This window comes from Vanellus vanellus (assembly GCF_965231255.1).
Source record: "Vanellus vanellus genome assembly, chromosome: 11".
Lineage (NCBI taxonomy): Eukaryota > Metazoa > Chordata > Aves > Charadriiformes > Charadriidae > Vanellus > Vanellus vanellus.
Genome location: NC_138916.1, coordinates 21525584 through 21541336, shown reverse-complemented (window position 1 = coordinate 21541336; position 15753 = coordinate 21525584). Strand labels below are relative to the sequence as shown.

Below are 15753 nucleotides of genomic sequence, written 5' to 3'. Positions count from 1 at the left end.
GAGGCGGCTCACTGGCACTGTGATGGGGCACCTCCTCCTCCCACCAGGACGCCAGGGGCTGCAGCCAGCCTCGCGTGTACTGATAAACCCTACACAAATCCCCATCCGGCCATGCGTACCAGCACACAAGACTCCCATTGCTCCACACCCCACATCTAGTTTCACCCTCTCTGTTTATAAATCTTTCTTAGCTGCAATAGACAACCTCCACATCGTGAAGGAATGGCAGCAGCCAACAGCAAACGCAGGGCTGCTGCCTCTTCCTCTCTCTTCTCCTTCCAACTCTTCACCAAGTGGCCAGGTACTGAACACAAGCAGGCGGCTCCTCACTAACCCTGCCATCCCCATCTTACCAGCACGGCAAACTGGGCCACTGTCGATGACAGTGACAGTGTTGCCCTTTCCCCTGAGTACAAGCATCAGCCTTTGGGCAGGGAAGGAATGGGACGGGGATGACCTCCGGCAAACACAGGGCAAAGGTTGGCTCTCTCAGTGAAGAGGAATGCCCCGTATCCCTCCCATAATGCCCTCTTCGGGGTGCAAAGCATCCGCAAAGACCACAGAGAACACTGATGGTGTTAATTTCCACCCCCAAGTGAAAGAGATTGAGGGAACCAAAAGAGCTCCAAATGGCCAGAGAGCCAATTACTGTATTGAAAATACAAATGACTCAGCTCTAAGTGAAAGTTTCTATTTTTGTCTTTTGGCCTCAGTGATTTGGTTCCAATCCTACAGCTTGAATCATTCAGAAATATGCTTTTGCATGAAAGGCCAGCTATGCCACTCTTGCTTTCCAAATTTTAAATTGAAAGATATACATCAAGCATGCAGAAGTATGACTATGCTTTTGGATTTTCTTTGTGTTCATTTCCAGGCATGGCTGGAAAGAGGATTATTAAATGATGAAAGGTGTCTCTAGTGAGACCATTCCTGTTCAACCGAATCAAATAATATAGCCATGAAACCAAACCAAGATTGGATTTCATTTGAAACTTCATAAAATAAAATGTCATGGCTAACTTTTATTTCTTTTGAAACTTTTCCTTTCCCCTAACGTTCAAACTTTCATCAGAAGGGAAAAAATTCCAAGCATCAATGTTTTATCTCTTTCAAAGAAATAATTTGGTCAACATTCTTCTAAAAAAAAAAAAAAAGTAATAAATTATTCACATTGGGGAAGCACCAAGTCATGGCTAGCCCTCTTCTGCTGTCCTCCTTAGACATATACTTAAAGGTACCTTTAGAAAGAAGCAAAGCTTTTAGCCCCAGCTGTGAGAGGCTACATCTGGAAGAGTTCAGGGAAGGACCCCTGGTGTGCGTGTGAGGGGAGGATGGGCCCAAGGTCTCTGCCCAGGTCCCTCCTGAGTTCGAGTCCTCTACTGGCTCCACCAAAGACACATGGAGTGATTCTACAGCTTGTCCGAGTTGAGAAAAGCAACTCCTAAGCTTATGTTTCACTTCAATAACACATGTAAACAGCCTCCTAAATGGAAAACCCATTTATGACACTCCAATCCAACTGCTGGTCAAAAATAGCACAGAAGCAGCCAACATCTGTCTCTCCAGCCCCATGAAACTCCATGGATGCTATGGGGAAAGACAAGCCCCTGTGGGGCTTGCAGAGAAAGCTGCTGAAAGTGGTAGGATGAAGCTCATAGCTGCTCCATCAGGTCCCCTTGGGCTGCAGCAGCAAGCCCAGTTCTCCATCCCTCCATCACATGGCAGGGGTCCTGGGTAGCTGCTGTCACCTGCGCTGCCACCAGTGTCCCTCCTCCCTTGCCCAAAGAGCACAGCAGCTCTCTTACAGAACCTGGACATATGAAGATTTTACAAAGGCTGGCCAGAGAGAAGCTAAAAAGGGAAAGCAACGTTAAAAAGGTATGTAAAATACCTCACACAACTCCAGTTTATCATGTTCAAGGAAGATTAAGAGAATCTGGAAGAGATGGAGAAGACAAATAGAAAAAACAGACAGTCTAATTACAAGACTACAGATGAAAAGAGCTTGGCTTGTTGAGCCTGGAAAAATGAAGGCTGTATGGGGAGTACTGTCTATAAATACATCCAGAGGGAGACACCAGGGAAGGAAAAGAGATATTTATGTACAGGGTATGAATAGATTTTGGCTGCCAATTAGAAGAAAATCTAAAATATTGGAGACATGAGGCTTTGAAACAGTCTTCTAGAAAAAGCAGAAGCATCAGAGAAGTCAACTCACTTAAAACAGGCCTTGTATAAGGTTTAGGAGTGTGACACCAGGACACTGACAGCTATATGCAGAAGAAAAGAAAATGCAATGAAGATATCAGATATGGTTGGCATCAAGAGAGTTGAAGGGGCGGTTTCGCAGCAGCAGAGGCAAGAGAAATGCAGAGCTGGGAAGAGCATCAGAGGGAAGAGATGAATGTGATAGTCTGAAAAAGAAAAAAAACAAAACAAAACAGTGGAGAAGGTGAGGCTCCACTCCAGCTTCTGTTGAACTCAATGTGAGCAGTTCCGCCAGCTTCCATGCGAGTAGGAGCAGACCCTCCGAGATGCTGATTTCCATGACGGAATATCTCAGAGGGAAGATTACCTTAACAGCTGTGTCTGGAGCAGAAGAGAAAGCCTGATGAAAAGACCTCTGCTGCTAGCCAAGACAGGGTTGGTCCTGAATCAGGCTGCGTAGCGATGTGCTGCCAAAGCTTTAATGGGGGCGACAAAAAAAAAAAAAAAAAAAAAAAATCTTCCCTCTCTTGTGACAAGCAGCAGAAGTGACTGCATTTGCAGACAGGGAGAATGGGGAGATATTTCCCTTTTGTCTTCCTGATGTCTGGGAATAACAGCATTCACTTCAGTGAAGGGAGGACGAGGACTCCGCCTGGGAGGATGATATGTTCAAACCAAGGCACATGCTGTGAACCTGCTGCAGCCCACAGCACTTTTAGATGGTTGCTCCAAGGTGGAGATGCCAAAATTAGGCACGGCACGTTTCATCTCCTTCCCACCAACCTACGATGAACTCTCATACATTGCACCTGAGAACCTAGTCCAATCCATGCAAATGACAAATTTGACAGCTTTTATTCCTACCCTGCCATCATGTGAAAGGTCCAAGGTGCAAAACATTGGAGAATTGTGACTATGATTACAAGCCCACTTAAGGAGCTGGACTTTTTTTGTTTTTAAGCTACATTTGAGATCTGAAAAGGGATCTTGTCCATTAGTGTTAAAAAAAAAAAAAAAATGTTCCTTTTTGATGCAAAAATAAAAGCATTTTCAAAGGCTCTTTGATGTGCAAGACAGACATGCTGGCAGATTCTGGAGGAGGAGGAGGTCTTGTCTTCAGCAATTACCAGCACTCTTTTCAAATCTTACTCCCCAGACATAATTTTTATGTGAAGTAGATAATCACATTGCAGTGTATCAGCTCTAAACCTTGTGGCTTTTCAATTAAGCAGCAATAACCTCTAGTCAAAATACTCCTTAACCAAGATGGGAATAAAACAAATAACCCCAAACCTGACTAACTGCAGGTGAAGCAATTTCAGAGACATACATGCTTTTAACAGATTTCATTTTGAGCTCTTCTTGGGTAGCCACGCCAGTTTTCCAAGCGATAATCTGATCATTAAAACAAGCAGTGATGTAATTTCCACAGCGACCACAAACATACCAAGAATATTTGAGCTAAATTTATCCAGACTTCTTGTTTGAATCACTGCTTTGGTTCGTTGTTTTTCCATGATTTTTCAACTACGCACAGAAAAGGAGCAGTGGACACCCCGGGACTGAGCTTTCCCCAGCAGTATCCAAAATTCCAACCTTTACATTTGGGAGCTGCTTATTGACTTTTAGAAACAAAATTAAGCTGCTCTTCCAGCTCCCAACCCCAGGTCCCTGCTCCTTTCACCTTTCACCTTCCTCCCGTCCTTCCTGTAGCAGACTGACCCTTTCCCTCACCCTTGGGTGACACAACAACGGGCTTGTTTTTGCAGCCGAGAAGTTCCCAAGCTCACCACAGACCTGCCACCCTCCCCAATGAGAGAGGGCCAGCCAAAAAAGAGAAGACCCGCACCAGATTTCCCACTGCTGTGTGGAGCTCCTGTACAGAACAACACGTCCCACCACCTGTGCCAGGAGAGCTCAGGCTAGGGAAGGCTGTCTAGGCACCTTCACCAGCAGGTACACATGTCCCTGCAAAAAATCCAAAGACATCGCTGTTTTTCACCCTCTCTTCCAACACACACAGGGTGGCCAACTATCCTGCTGAGAGGGGCTGAGTACTTGCAAAAACTGCAGCATAACCCCTGAGGTTTTACTACTTCGACTTTGCTATTGTTCAATGGGAAACTTTTTCAACCATCATATTTTAACATGGTCTGAATATGTCCTTGCTGACTTCATTTCAGATTCACGATCAGACTCACCGAGTGCCTGCATGCAGCTGTACCTGTTTTAAGGGCAGATTGTAACCAGAAACTGCCGATCCCCAGAGCCCCTGACTGCAGAAGGGTTTTTTGAAGGTTGAGGGCCTTCCCTAATACTTAAAGACTTCTTTTATAAGTCCTCCCGCTAAGCAAGAGCAAGTCACAAATTCAAAGCATCGACTCACTTTTGTTGTGAAACTATCAGCAGGTTACATAAAAGGGCTGCCGCTGTGGTGATACATAATCATGCAAATAAGCAACTGCTGACCCACTAATGAGCACATAGACTTGGATTAAGGAAAGGAATTAAATATCAGCCTAACTGGAAGTAAAATCTGAAATGGAACCTATTAAGGGACAGACTTCATCTATACAGCAGACTGGGAGCTGAATGGTATAAAATCCATCCCTCATCTGCAATGCAAACACTTCCTCCCGGGTCGCTGCTTTCTGCCAAGCAGAGCCCTGGCAGCCCCTTTATTGATCAGAGAAATGAAAAACAAACAAACCGCAGACTTAATGCTGTAAGGATCCCTGAAGATTTGATCCCAAGCCTGTTATGTCAGTGCAAAGACTTTAATGGGTTTTAGTAAGGCCCACATAGGCTTTGGAGAGGATAAAAAAAAAATAAATTCATTGCACTTTCTTTGATGCAAGTTTAAAATTGCCTGCAACATCAGTGCCAAAACAATACATTGATTACAGGCCTGGTAAAGACCAAGTTGGTGTGAACACTATCAATTGCTTTTTCCCACTGAAACAGAGGACAAGAGTTCTATGACCACAGTGTCAACCCCCACCTGAGAGCCACCTTATAATCACACATTAATAACATCGTTAAGGAGTCCCTGTGTACAGGTTCTAAGGGCAAAGGAATTTCATTACTACCTTATCACCTTATCTTTGCTTCTAGTCTTCTTGACAGAGATGCCATAAGTTACAATTTAATGTAATACACCACAAACACATTTTAACTGAAAGGTGCAAAAATAAAGCTGTATAGCAGCAGGTAACACCAGATACAGCTCAGATAAAGATGAATGTTTTACTACTGTCTGCATATCAAACCGGCTCTCAGGTTGGACTCTGCTCAATTAGCTCCCCAAGGTCTGTGCTGCACTGCTGGCACTCCCAGCAGCTCTGCCCTCCTTGCTACACCCCTCAAGTTCAAGCACAGGCTGACTTTGATGGTCTTTATAGGGGAAAAAGCTGGTCCTGCCACTACTAAGACCTAAGTGCTCCTTTATATCTCCTTGATTCCAGAGGGATGCAGCACCCACAAGCCAAACTCCCACCTTCCACATGCACAAGAACACGTTTTCAAAGGCAAACGGCTTTTCCGGATGCCTCTATTTCAAAGTACAAGGGACATCTCCTACGGGTATGTCTCAAGAACAGTGCTTACTATCTAGACTCTGAAAATCAGTTCAGAGTGTCTTAAATTGGGCACCTAATTGTAAATGCCCCAGCATTCATCGCCCATTTTGGAAATCCAGGCTCAGTTTAGCGAGAAGGTGCAATACACAGCTCTGCTACAGTCTGCACGGGAGAGCAGGCTTAACCACATGCATTTTCTGCTGCACACCAACCTTCCGCATTAGCTTTTGGCCCCATGTGAGATTGCACCACTTCTGTATGAAGTGTGTATTTAAATATGTTTAAAAATACAAGCCTATTATTGCTTCACTAGTGTACTTCCTATTCCTGCCTAGCATTTCCTACTTCTCCTTCTGCAAGGTATTATGCAGACTAACTCACTTAAGATGTGTGTTTTATTTTTGGCCTTTTTTTTTTTTTTTTTTTTTTTTCTGGTAGGAATACTTTCCGTTTGCTGTTTGGACTCAACTCACAGCTTAATAAGCAGGAAGAAAACCAGAAAACTTTCAAGGCTCATTTAGTCTGATTATACAGAACTTCAAGCAACCAACACACTTTGCAGGTCTCTAGTGCTCTGCATGGAACAGAAAAAGCAGGACAGAGGGCGCGAGTACTTTTTCCCTGTTATACAGCACACCGTGCCACAGCCATGGCTAAGTCAACGTGCCCCAAGACCTAGCTGCTGGCCCTAGGTCACAGCTGATGTAAAGATTTTAAGGTTTACATGGTGATTTCATGAGGAACAAAGTGATATCTCTGCTGCTGTCAACACCGATTTTCCCTTCCTTCTCTACTCAGCAGGAAAGATTTATAAGCAAAGACATTCACACTACCAAATGCAAGTTCCTGCCCTTCGCATTTAAGGCAACCAAATCAACTGTGCAGAACTATGAGGAAACAACAGCAAAGATCTCATCTGGAGGCCATGTACACGCACACACACAGGAGCGGGTGAGCTCTGCCTGCTTTTATTGCTGTAAAGAAGTTAGGTTCTTCCTACAGACTTATTTGTTAAGTGGATTTCACACTGCTAGACTGACAGCCTGGAAGGTTCCAGTTACCCAATTAAGTACAAAACGTAGAGCAAGGGCAAAGTCTGTGAAAGTTTCCATCCCTCCACCTACAGTCCCATCACCTCCTCAAACTGACACCCTACAATGAGGACCTCAGCCACATTTGCAAATGTCCTGCCCTCATGCAAACAGGGGAGCGGTGCTGGATGCACAAAGCGACGTCCCAGGAGAATAAGCCGTTTCATTTGCTATTAGCAAACCCCAAGGTGTCACTATTCAATCCATTGTGAAACTTTCCATATAAAATTGCACTAGCTCCTGATCAGTCCCTCTTCTTAAAATGACCCTTTTACTCTTCCAGTTAAACTCTTCTTACTTGCACTGGAGACTTTTCTACGATTCAGGAAGCGGCGGAGCAGGCAGCAGTTTTCCCTCTGAGTCAGTACTGAGCTGAGCCATGGCCAAGACGGGGTTGCAAAGGTCACCACCATCGTGGGTAGCTTCTTTCTGATAGAATGTAAAGGCCCTGTGGGGCTGCAGGGTCACCACGACACTTCAAAAGCACAGCTTTAAAAGCCTCTGGTCCACTTCAAATGCCAGCTCTGGTCATTATATTCTGGTTACTTGTTTGCTCCCTCGTTTTAATATTTAGGTCTCTTTTCCAGGCATACTGCACACATTTATCTGTGCTTCCCTGGGCAGTTGAAAGTCACCAGCTTACACTAGATTTGCCTCAAAAGAAGTTGTGAAGGTTAATTTAGTTAATATCTATAATACTATAAAATTTCAAACAATTATCATTGGCATCGTCCCTAATTATGTCATATTATATACATTACAACATAACACCCCTTCTCAATGCTCATTTCTAGATTTAGCAGGGGAGAAGAGACACTCTCTGGTGTGTTTGAAAGATAATCCAATTCCACCTCTGAGACACACACAAGTGGCATATGAATGCTCTACGACTGAATAAAACTCTCAATAAGACAGCAATAAGCTCTTTAACAAAAGTACCCTTACATTTCAGAAGACAATGATTACTTTTCTACATCTTTGCTGAACTGCCTCCTAGAAACTTGTATGAGAATCAAATCGTAGCTGTAAAATTTCATAGGATTCAGAGAAACTAATCAGCCCGTAGAAAGGAGATGAACCTCTATTCCGTTCTAGGCATTCATGCAGCGATATCTTTGGGCTTCCATTGCATTTGTACAAGTTTCATATTCTATCACCTCCATTATACTATACAGAGCTCTTTAACCAAGTTTAAAAAAAAAAAACAAAACCCGTGCTTCCTAAGAGACTGCAGCCGCCCCCATATCTCTGCTCATTTTTTTTCTTTTAATTAGGACAAGATGAACAAGTCTAGGAGAGGGGAAGCAGCATTTGAGGTGGCAAGGGAGATGCTGACTGAACCCGAAATGGAGCATTATTCTGTACTCCAGTGACAAATCCTCTCTGTGGACCAGCGAGTGCTCAACCAGCATCATCGAGTCAAGCCCAGCACTGTCCCTGGAGGGTATACAAGGTCCAGTTCTGAAACACAGCTTGCCTGCTCTCAGGGTACGTGGGCATCCTGCTGGGATGCAGGCAAGATCACTGCCGCAGCCAAGAGGAATAGCAGAGGAGAGACGAGCAGTAAGGTGAGCCCTTGCATCATTCGTTACATTTGCTAAGTAGAGTCAATGATGTTGTGAACATATTCTCCACATAAAGACCTGGCCAAATATAGAGCTGTCAGGAAAAGTAAGCCCTAAAAATTTTAAGGCTCTCAGATGACCAAGGCACTGGGTGCACATGGTACCTGCTGGAAGGTGCCTCTAGCACTGTGCCAGCCGTAACACCACGCTGTTCCAACTGACCCACCACAGAGCCACAGGCACCACAGTGCTGTTTGTTAAACCCCTCACATCCACATGCCTGTCCTTCCTACCCCCCCCCAAAAGGCTACAAGCTTTTTGAGCACTAATGAGGTCATCGGCATTAAAGACATTATCTGTGATCTCACTCCACTTCCCAGTGGGTCCCACTGAATGGAAGCAGGAGGCTGCATCTAGATTGTTCATAAATGCGCGTAAACAATAGGTTTAAATGTGGAGGCTGAATGAGTCACCGCGTTCCTGCATTCAAGCTGTGTAACAGGATCCAAATGCAGAACAAGGACCAGCTAACTTAGGGAGTGGACCAGCTAGCTAATGACAATTATTCTTGGCAGGACTCAAACAATCCTGAAATAAAAATTAGTTTAAACATGTACAGTATGCTTATAAAGAGCAAATCCACCAAGGCAGTACTGGATTTTAAGCTTTCCTCTTGTCAGTCTTCCAACACTGTTTATCTAATAAAATAACTCAGACAAGTAAGTATAGAAGACTTATACCAGTAAGATTTGTATGCTTCCAGTTAACCAGTTTAATTAAATATACTTACATAACAGAAACACGTAATAAAGTTCTCAGAAGAAAAACTGAACTCACAATGTAGAAAATACCTTTTTAACTTTTCACTTCATTATTCACTCATAAATGAATTTGTTTACTTACTGTATCTCTAAACAGTGAGAAAAACTTGTCAAATCACTATTGCAGAAGAAAAATTTAGCAATTCTTAACACTTGAGAACAATTAACGCAGTTTAAAATTCTTCTCATGGTTTATAGCTTAGTATTCAAGTGGAGATAATTTCTTCCAGACAGAAACTCAGAACATAGAATTTAAGAATTTTAAGAATATTCAATAACCAAATACTCCTGATTATTATAGAAAGATGCAATGCTAATTAATAAAAGCAAAAAACAAACAGAAAAATCGGTAACACAGAATAAGCAAAATACATACGGAGAAAGGAAAGAGTTCCCAGAGCTCCCTGTGACGCTGGTGAGAAACGTCTTCAAATAAGATAAGGCGGTCTCTGAATAAAGTATCAGGTTTTGCTTCATAGTTGCTGATAAAATCCAAAATAAGGCTGCAAAAACATTAGCTTCCACTGAAGCCTGCTTACTCACTACAAAGCGTCAAACACACCTTCATCCCACACTTAAAACGCAGATGCTGCCTCCTAATGAACTGCTTGTTGCAAGGGGGGGGAATACCGTTACACAATAAGCAGAAGGCTATTTCTTGATGCAGAAACATAACTGGGTTTTGACTCGGAGAAATGCAGCAATGCCTAGGAGCTGAGGGTCTCAGCGATAAAAATCATCCAAAAATAACGTGGCTGTTCAGAAAAAAAAATAGCAGGAAGCAACCTGAAGCATATGTCTCTTCTGAAAGAGAAATTTTCACCTATGGATTTATTACATTATATAAATGCAGACCTTCTAATCTAGCCCAACAATAAATCACTGCAAGCCACTGAATCAAAACTGACAGTAAAACTGGAGCAGGTTAATATCTGTTCAGCCTGAGAAACGATGCTCTGATTTTAGCAGCTTTCATACCCGGAATATACACTGCATCAGTGGCTGGGAACATATTTGCATTCACACGCTGAAAAAGCACAGATCTTGTAAAACATATTTAGGAACTGGTGAGACGTGATACATATATTGACTAATTCCGTAGGCCTTTGGAGAAAATTGGTCTTCAGAGGAATGCTATTCTTATCACCTGAGTAGTTCAACATCGTTCTCCTTGCAAGTAAAATTCCTTGTTCTCTACTGTAGATTTGCAAAGATTAGGGCTCAAATCACTGGAAGATCTTTCATATATTTAAATTTCATCGAAACTCAGTGGCAGCTGTCAACTGAGTTCTCTTAAAACCTGTCACTCCCAATCTGAACAGGAAAGAAAAGAAATCGTCCTATTTACCATTTTGTGGATCCATGTTGCTCTCTCTGCAAATAGCGGATTCCTCAGTTCCCACACACCAGTACATTCTGGGTTGCAGTTGTGAAGATCCCACAAGCAAACTTTCTGCAGCACTTAAAATTGAATAGTGTTGTCAAAGCTGAATGATCTTCGTCAAGTAAATGCAGGAGCAGAGCGACTGTTAGTAAGCACCATCTCGAAGAACCATCATTTACCCTGTTTAAAAATAAATAGTAAACCAAATTGATTGTTCTAGTACAGAAATTGCAAGATGCTTATTCCTCTGCACTCTAACACAGTTGTTTAAGTATTACTTTGCAAAAACGCACTCACCATGCTATAAATACAATTATTTTCATAATAGCTTTGTTAAGAGCATAACATGAATTGACAGAGGAGACTAACAACGTCTCCACTATAGAAAAGATAATGTTCCCAATTTTTCTCCACCAAAGCTGCTCAGTCTTTGGGCGGGGGGGGGGGGAGCAGGGGTCACAGCTGCAGTTTCAGATTCTCCACAAGCTAGTGTAAAGGCAGAGCAATGAAACCACGCAACGCAGCTGGAAAAATCCTAAATGCAACCTCAAAACCTTTCCCATCCACAAAGACGACTGTGGCTCTTGTAAGCCTCCACTGTGAGAAACTGAAAAATACTGATGTGGTTACTGAGACAATCCTCTGTAGAAAACAGGGCTAAGAAAAACACACCAGCTCCTTTCCCCTTTGCCCGGTCCTTTTAGAGAGCTCTACCACCCTGCAAGCAGGCAGGCTTCTTCAAACGTGTTCGGGGGGGCAGATCAGGCCCTTAGGAGCTCTTAAAGGTTGGCTTCTTCTGAAGTGTCTTGCACAACAGCCAGCAGAAAACTGCACAGCTCAGTCTCGCAGGGCATTTCCGACTCCTTACCTCTTCAGAGCTGCACACCTGTAATTTTCTCCCTTTTAATGTATCTTCCACAGGGGTTAAAACTACGGGTGAATTAGCAGGGTGTGCCAAACCAGCATCAGCACTCCTTCATTTGCTGCTTTCAGTTTCAGTCAGTAAACACCTCTCAGATGTAACGTGATGCCCCTCATCTTTGACTCTTATTAGTTTTTCTGGTGCGTGATGCTGAAGTTTTGACCGGAGGCTCTAATTTGGCAAAGCATGTAACCCATCTCCCACTTTGGCCAGCAAGACCCAAGAATATTGATACCTCTCCCTGAGCAGAGTTGGCTTCCTGAGTTGGGATCAAAGACCAAGTAAAGTATGAAAATACAATGACCCATCACCACTCTCCAGGAAGCTTTTTGTTCCTCCCTCATTACATAAGGTTTTAACCACCAGCCAACAATGTTAAAAATCACTGCATGATACATCAGTTGTTTCTAAGCAAATGTTTGAGTTTTAGGCGCACTTACAACAAAACTCAGCTTCTGATGACTCCTACTTTGTGCTGTCTGGTAGCAGGAACCAAAACTCACACCCCAAGCGCTGCGCATGCCCCTATGTCCGGCAATCAGGGTGTTAGGTGCTGCCACAGACTGCAGTTTGGTTCTTTGGTGTTTTTCAGAGGTGGGAAAATTGATTTGGGTGCCATACAACAAATAATAATAAGCACTGAGAGACCCGGGCCGAGCTATAGGCACTTTCACACACACACAACCCCCCCATAACTAAAAACCTCCTTTGCAGCAGGATGGCTACAACTCCAGATGGATGCAGATGCCCGAGCTGCTGAGCATCCATCCATCCCTCCCTCCCATCACAGACAGCAGCAGCAGTTTGTTTCCCAGGTCAGGCCCTGGCAGATCTCACACCCAATGCAGCAGCAGTTGGGCACAGGTAAGAGGCTGAATTTGGCAGCTTTCACCCACAGGAGGAGGGGAAGCCATGGGCTGCTGCAGGAGGCCGAGATGGAAGTGGTCCGTAAGCCCAGGTCCAGTCCACAAACAGGTGAACTGGGCCATGTTGGTGGAGGACCAGATTCTGCCCTGGAAAATGCCAAGTTCCCACTAGAGTCAGCTTGGCTCCTAGGCTGAGCTTGCCTTGACCACGCTGGCAGGCATGGCTGCTGCGCCAGGACCCCACATCTGTGCCGTGCCACGAGTGTGATACCCCAGACAGAGGTGTCAGGGAGGCTCTCGCGCCTCCCAAAAGCTGTCCAGGTTGTTAACTCTGCAAATGGAGGGGATGTGATGCTCCCAGCAGCTGCCTCCCCTGCACCCTTGCTATAAATGCACTGAGCAGCTACAGTAAGAACAAACATTTTCCCATGCAAAGACCAACAGAACAGCTCCTTCTAGCAGATGCTGGTTTCTGAGGCGTTTCCTTGCTGTTCGATAGGGGCACACCATGTGCACTCACAGCAACTGTAGAAGAAACACTAAACGGGGGTCAGTATGAACCACGGAGGCTTGAAAACCATCCCACTCACAATTTTTAGGTTTCTACCCAGCTTAGTCCCCAGGCTTAAACTTTCCTCATAACAGTAAATGTAAAAATCTTTCAGGAAAAAATAATAGTGTGGTTTAGATAATCAGCTCCCTTTAACTGCAAGAAGGGCACTAAAATCTATAGCCACGTGTGTTACTGCCACGCAGCACCCATGTAAGCAGTATTTCCACACTGTAGGACCTTTGCGTATATAATAAAACCACCCCTACAGTGCTTTTACCTTAAGCAAGATGCACTCAACTGTAACATGTGCAAACACCACCTTTTAATTTGATTTAGGGAGAGAGATCCTATGGGCTATGCGGAATCTCATTCAGAAGGAGTAGGACCATGAAGAGTACACCTAATGCTGATTTACATCCCATTTCACACATTCCCAGTTCCTCTCCCAAGACCTGCCACTGCCAGCTTCCACACAGTGTCCCAGCGCATCCAACCATGCCTGTAACATCCCGAGCACCTCCTCTCCACCCCGCCAGCCCATTCAGCCTCATCCCGTCATCGTGTCTAAGTGCAGCAAGACACCCAGAAACACCACGGTTTGCCCGCGGTCGCTTCCAGATTCACAAGAAACTTGCAAAAAAAACCCAACCCTTCAGTCCTTTGCTCAAACCACCTGCTGTTTCTGAGAAGCCCATCTGGGGCCGGGCGCTGTGATGGGTATCACCACGGGTCTAGAGAGGCCCACGACACCATCGGGGTGGAAATGTGCTGCGGGTTTATCCGCCTGCCACTGCGGAAGGCAGGGTGAAGCCAGACCTGGCACCCAGATGGCCTGCCCGATGCCCGATGCCCGGGGACACCCCAGCTCGGAGGGATGTGCATCCTTCGTCCTTTGCTGAGCTCTGCGCAGAGAGGGGCCAACCAGCCCCCTTCTCCCCACACGGCAGCCGCCGGCTGAGGGGAAACAAGGCGTTACACCCCGACTCGGGCTGTCTCATAAGCCTTTTTAGTCACTTTTCGGTTGCCGCCGGTCTGTCAGCTCGGCTCAGGGGCTGAGGGCCGGGCCCGAGGGAGCCGCCCCCGCCGGGGTCGGGCGCGGACTCCGGCCGGGACCGCTCGCCCCGCGCCCAGTTCAGCCCAGCCCGTCGTCCCGCTTACATAAACCCGAGTTATTCCTTAGGGGGGAATCTGGAGTGTTTCCTTTCCCCGCCGGGCCGGAGCAGCCGCTCTCCCGCCTGCCCGGCCCGGGGAGGGCAGCGCCCGCCGCCGCCCCTGCGCCCGCTGTCCCGCCAAGTTCCCTCCGAACTTTTATTTAAAACAAAAACATATCCAAACTTTCTCCAACCGCCCCCCGCTGGCCCCCCGCCCTCCGCCTTCCTCTCTCCACATGAAAAGCCCCGACGTGCCCCGGCAGCCCCCCCACCCCCCACCTCCCCTCACGGCGGGGCAGGTGCCCGCGGGGCGGCAAGGCCGAAGCGGCAGTAAAGCCACGGTACCTCCAGCGTCCCGGGGCTGGCGGGGTCCCTGCGGCGGTGCCGCCGCCTCCGCCGCCTCCTCCTCCTCCTCCTCCGGCGCCGGCCGCCCGCCCGCCTGGCTCTGCGGCGCGGGAGGCGGAGGGAGGGAGGAAGGAAAAGGAGCGGGGCAGCGGCGCGGCGCCTCCTCCGCCACCGGCCCCGCTGAGGGCCCGCCCGGCTGCTGGCGGGCCCCGGGCACGGTGAGGGGCTGCGCCTCGCCGGCGGCGGCTGAGAGTGACGGGCCGTGGGCCGCAGGCCTCGCACAGCCCCTCGCCGTCCCCCCGAGGCACCTGGGCACGGAGCCCGCCCGGCTGAGGGGGAGCCGGAGCGGGGAAGGGCGCAGGGCGGCCCCCCTGCGGGGCTCCTTCCCCGGCCGGGCCGCGCTCGTCTGTCTGCGAGCGGTGTCCGCCCTCTCCCAGGGCTGACCCGACGCGGGCTTCGGCTCTTTGACTTTGGGGTGTTTTTTTTTTGTTTGGTTTTTTTTTTTTTTAATAGGAAAATCGGACTGTGGGAGTTGCGGGGGCTGAATCGGGACCCCCTCAGCTCCAGCGGGTTGTCTGGAGGGCTTCGCCCTCACAACCAGCCGCCATGTCGCTGCCCAGGCACGGGCACCGGGTGGGAGCTGACCCCATCTCCCCTCTGCGTCGCTTCTCCGCGGAGGCTTGGCCTTACCCAGAACGGAGCAGTTCCGAGATTTCTCTCTCTGAAACTCGCTCCTTCCCCAGATTGTGGAATGAGTTTGCTCGTCTTCGGGAAAGCCCAGCGAGATTGCCCCTGTTCCCCGAAGATGCTGGCCGTGCTGGGCTCCAGCTGGCCCGCTGCTGGTGCACACCTCGTCCCCATCACAAACCCCTTCATCTCCAGGTCCCGGGAACCCCTCACAAGCCTGGTACTGCTCTATTTTCCCCACCCATCAGACCTGTCCTAGAAGATAATTTCTGCATGCCTTTTGTTTTGTTATTCATGATGATTCTGTAAATTACATAACGCAGTTTTGGTTTGGTTGGGTTTTTTTTCTTGCCTGGCCTGTACTGAGAAATGAGTCACTGATGATTGCTTGAGGATGGAAAAAGCCATATCCATTCACTCAACGGCTGCTGCAGTCTGAGATCACAGAATCACGGAATGGTCGGGGTTGGAAGGGACCTCTGGAGATCATCTAGTCTAACCCCCTGCCAGAGCAGGGGCACCTACAGCAGATTTGCCGAGTGTGTTTCTTTGACATGATCACGGAGACATGGAGAAGCTGGG

General features: G+C 46.9%; 1 protein-coding gene across 1 annotated transcript in view; it reads right to left on the bottom strand.

The window, feature by feature from the left end:
• LRRK1 (leucine rich repeat kinase 1) overlaps window positions 1-10678 on the bottom strand; it is a gene marked incomplete at both ends in the record, with an annotated part of 79273 nt that extends 68595 nt beyond the window's left edge. The window contains one exon of the mRNA XM_082488681.1: window positions 10612-10678. Within this exon, the coding sequence (XP_082344807.1) occupies window positions 10612-10678 (67 nt within the window). The remainder of the gene's footprint in view (window positions 1-10611) is intronic.
• Between the last annotated feature and the right edge of the window lie 5075 nt (window positions 10679-15753).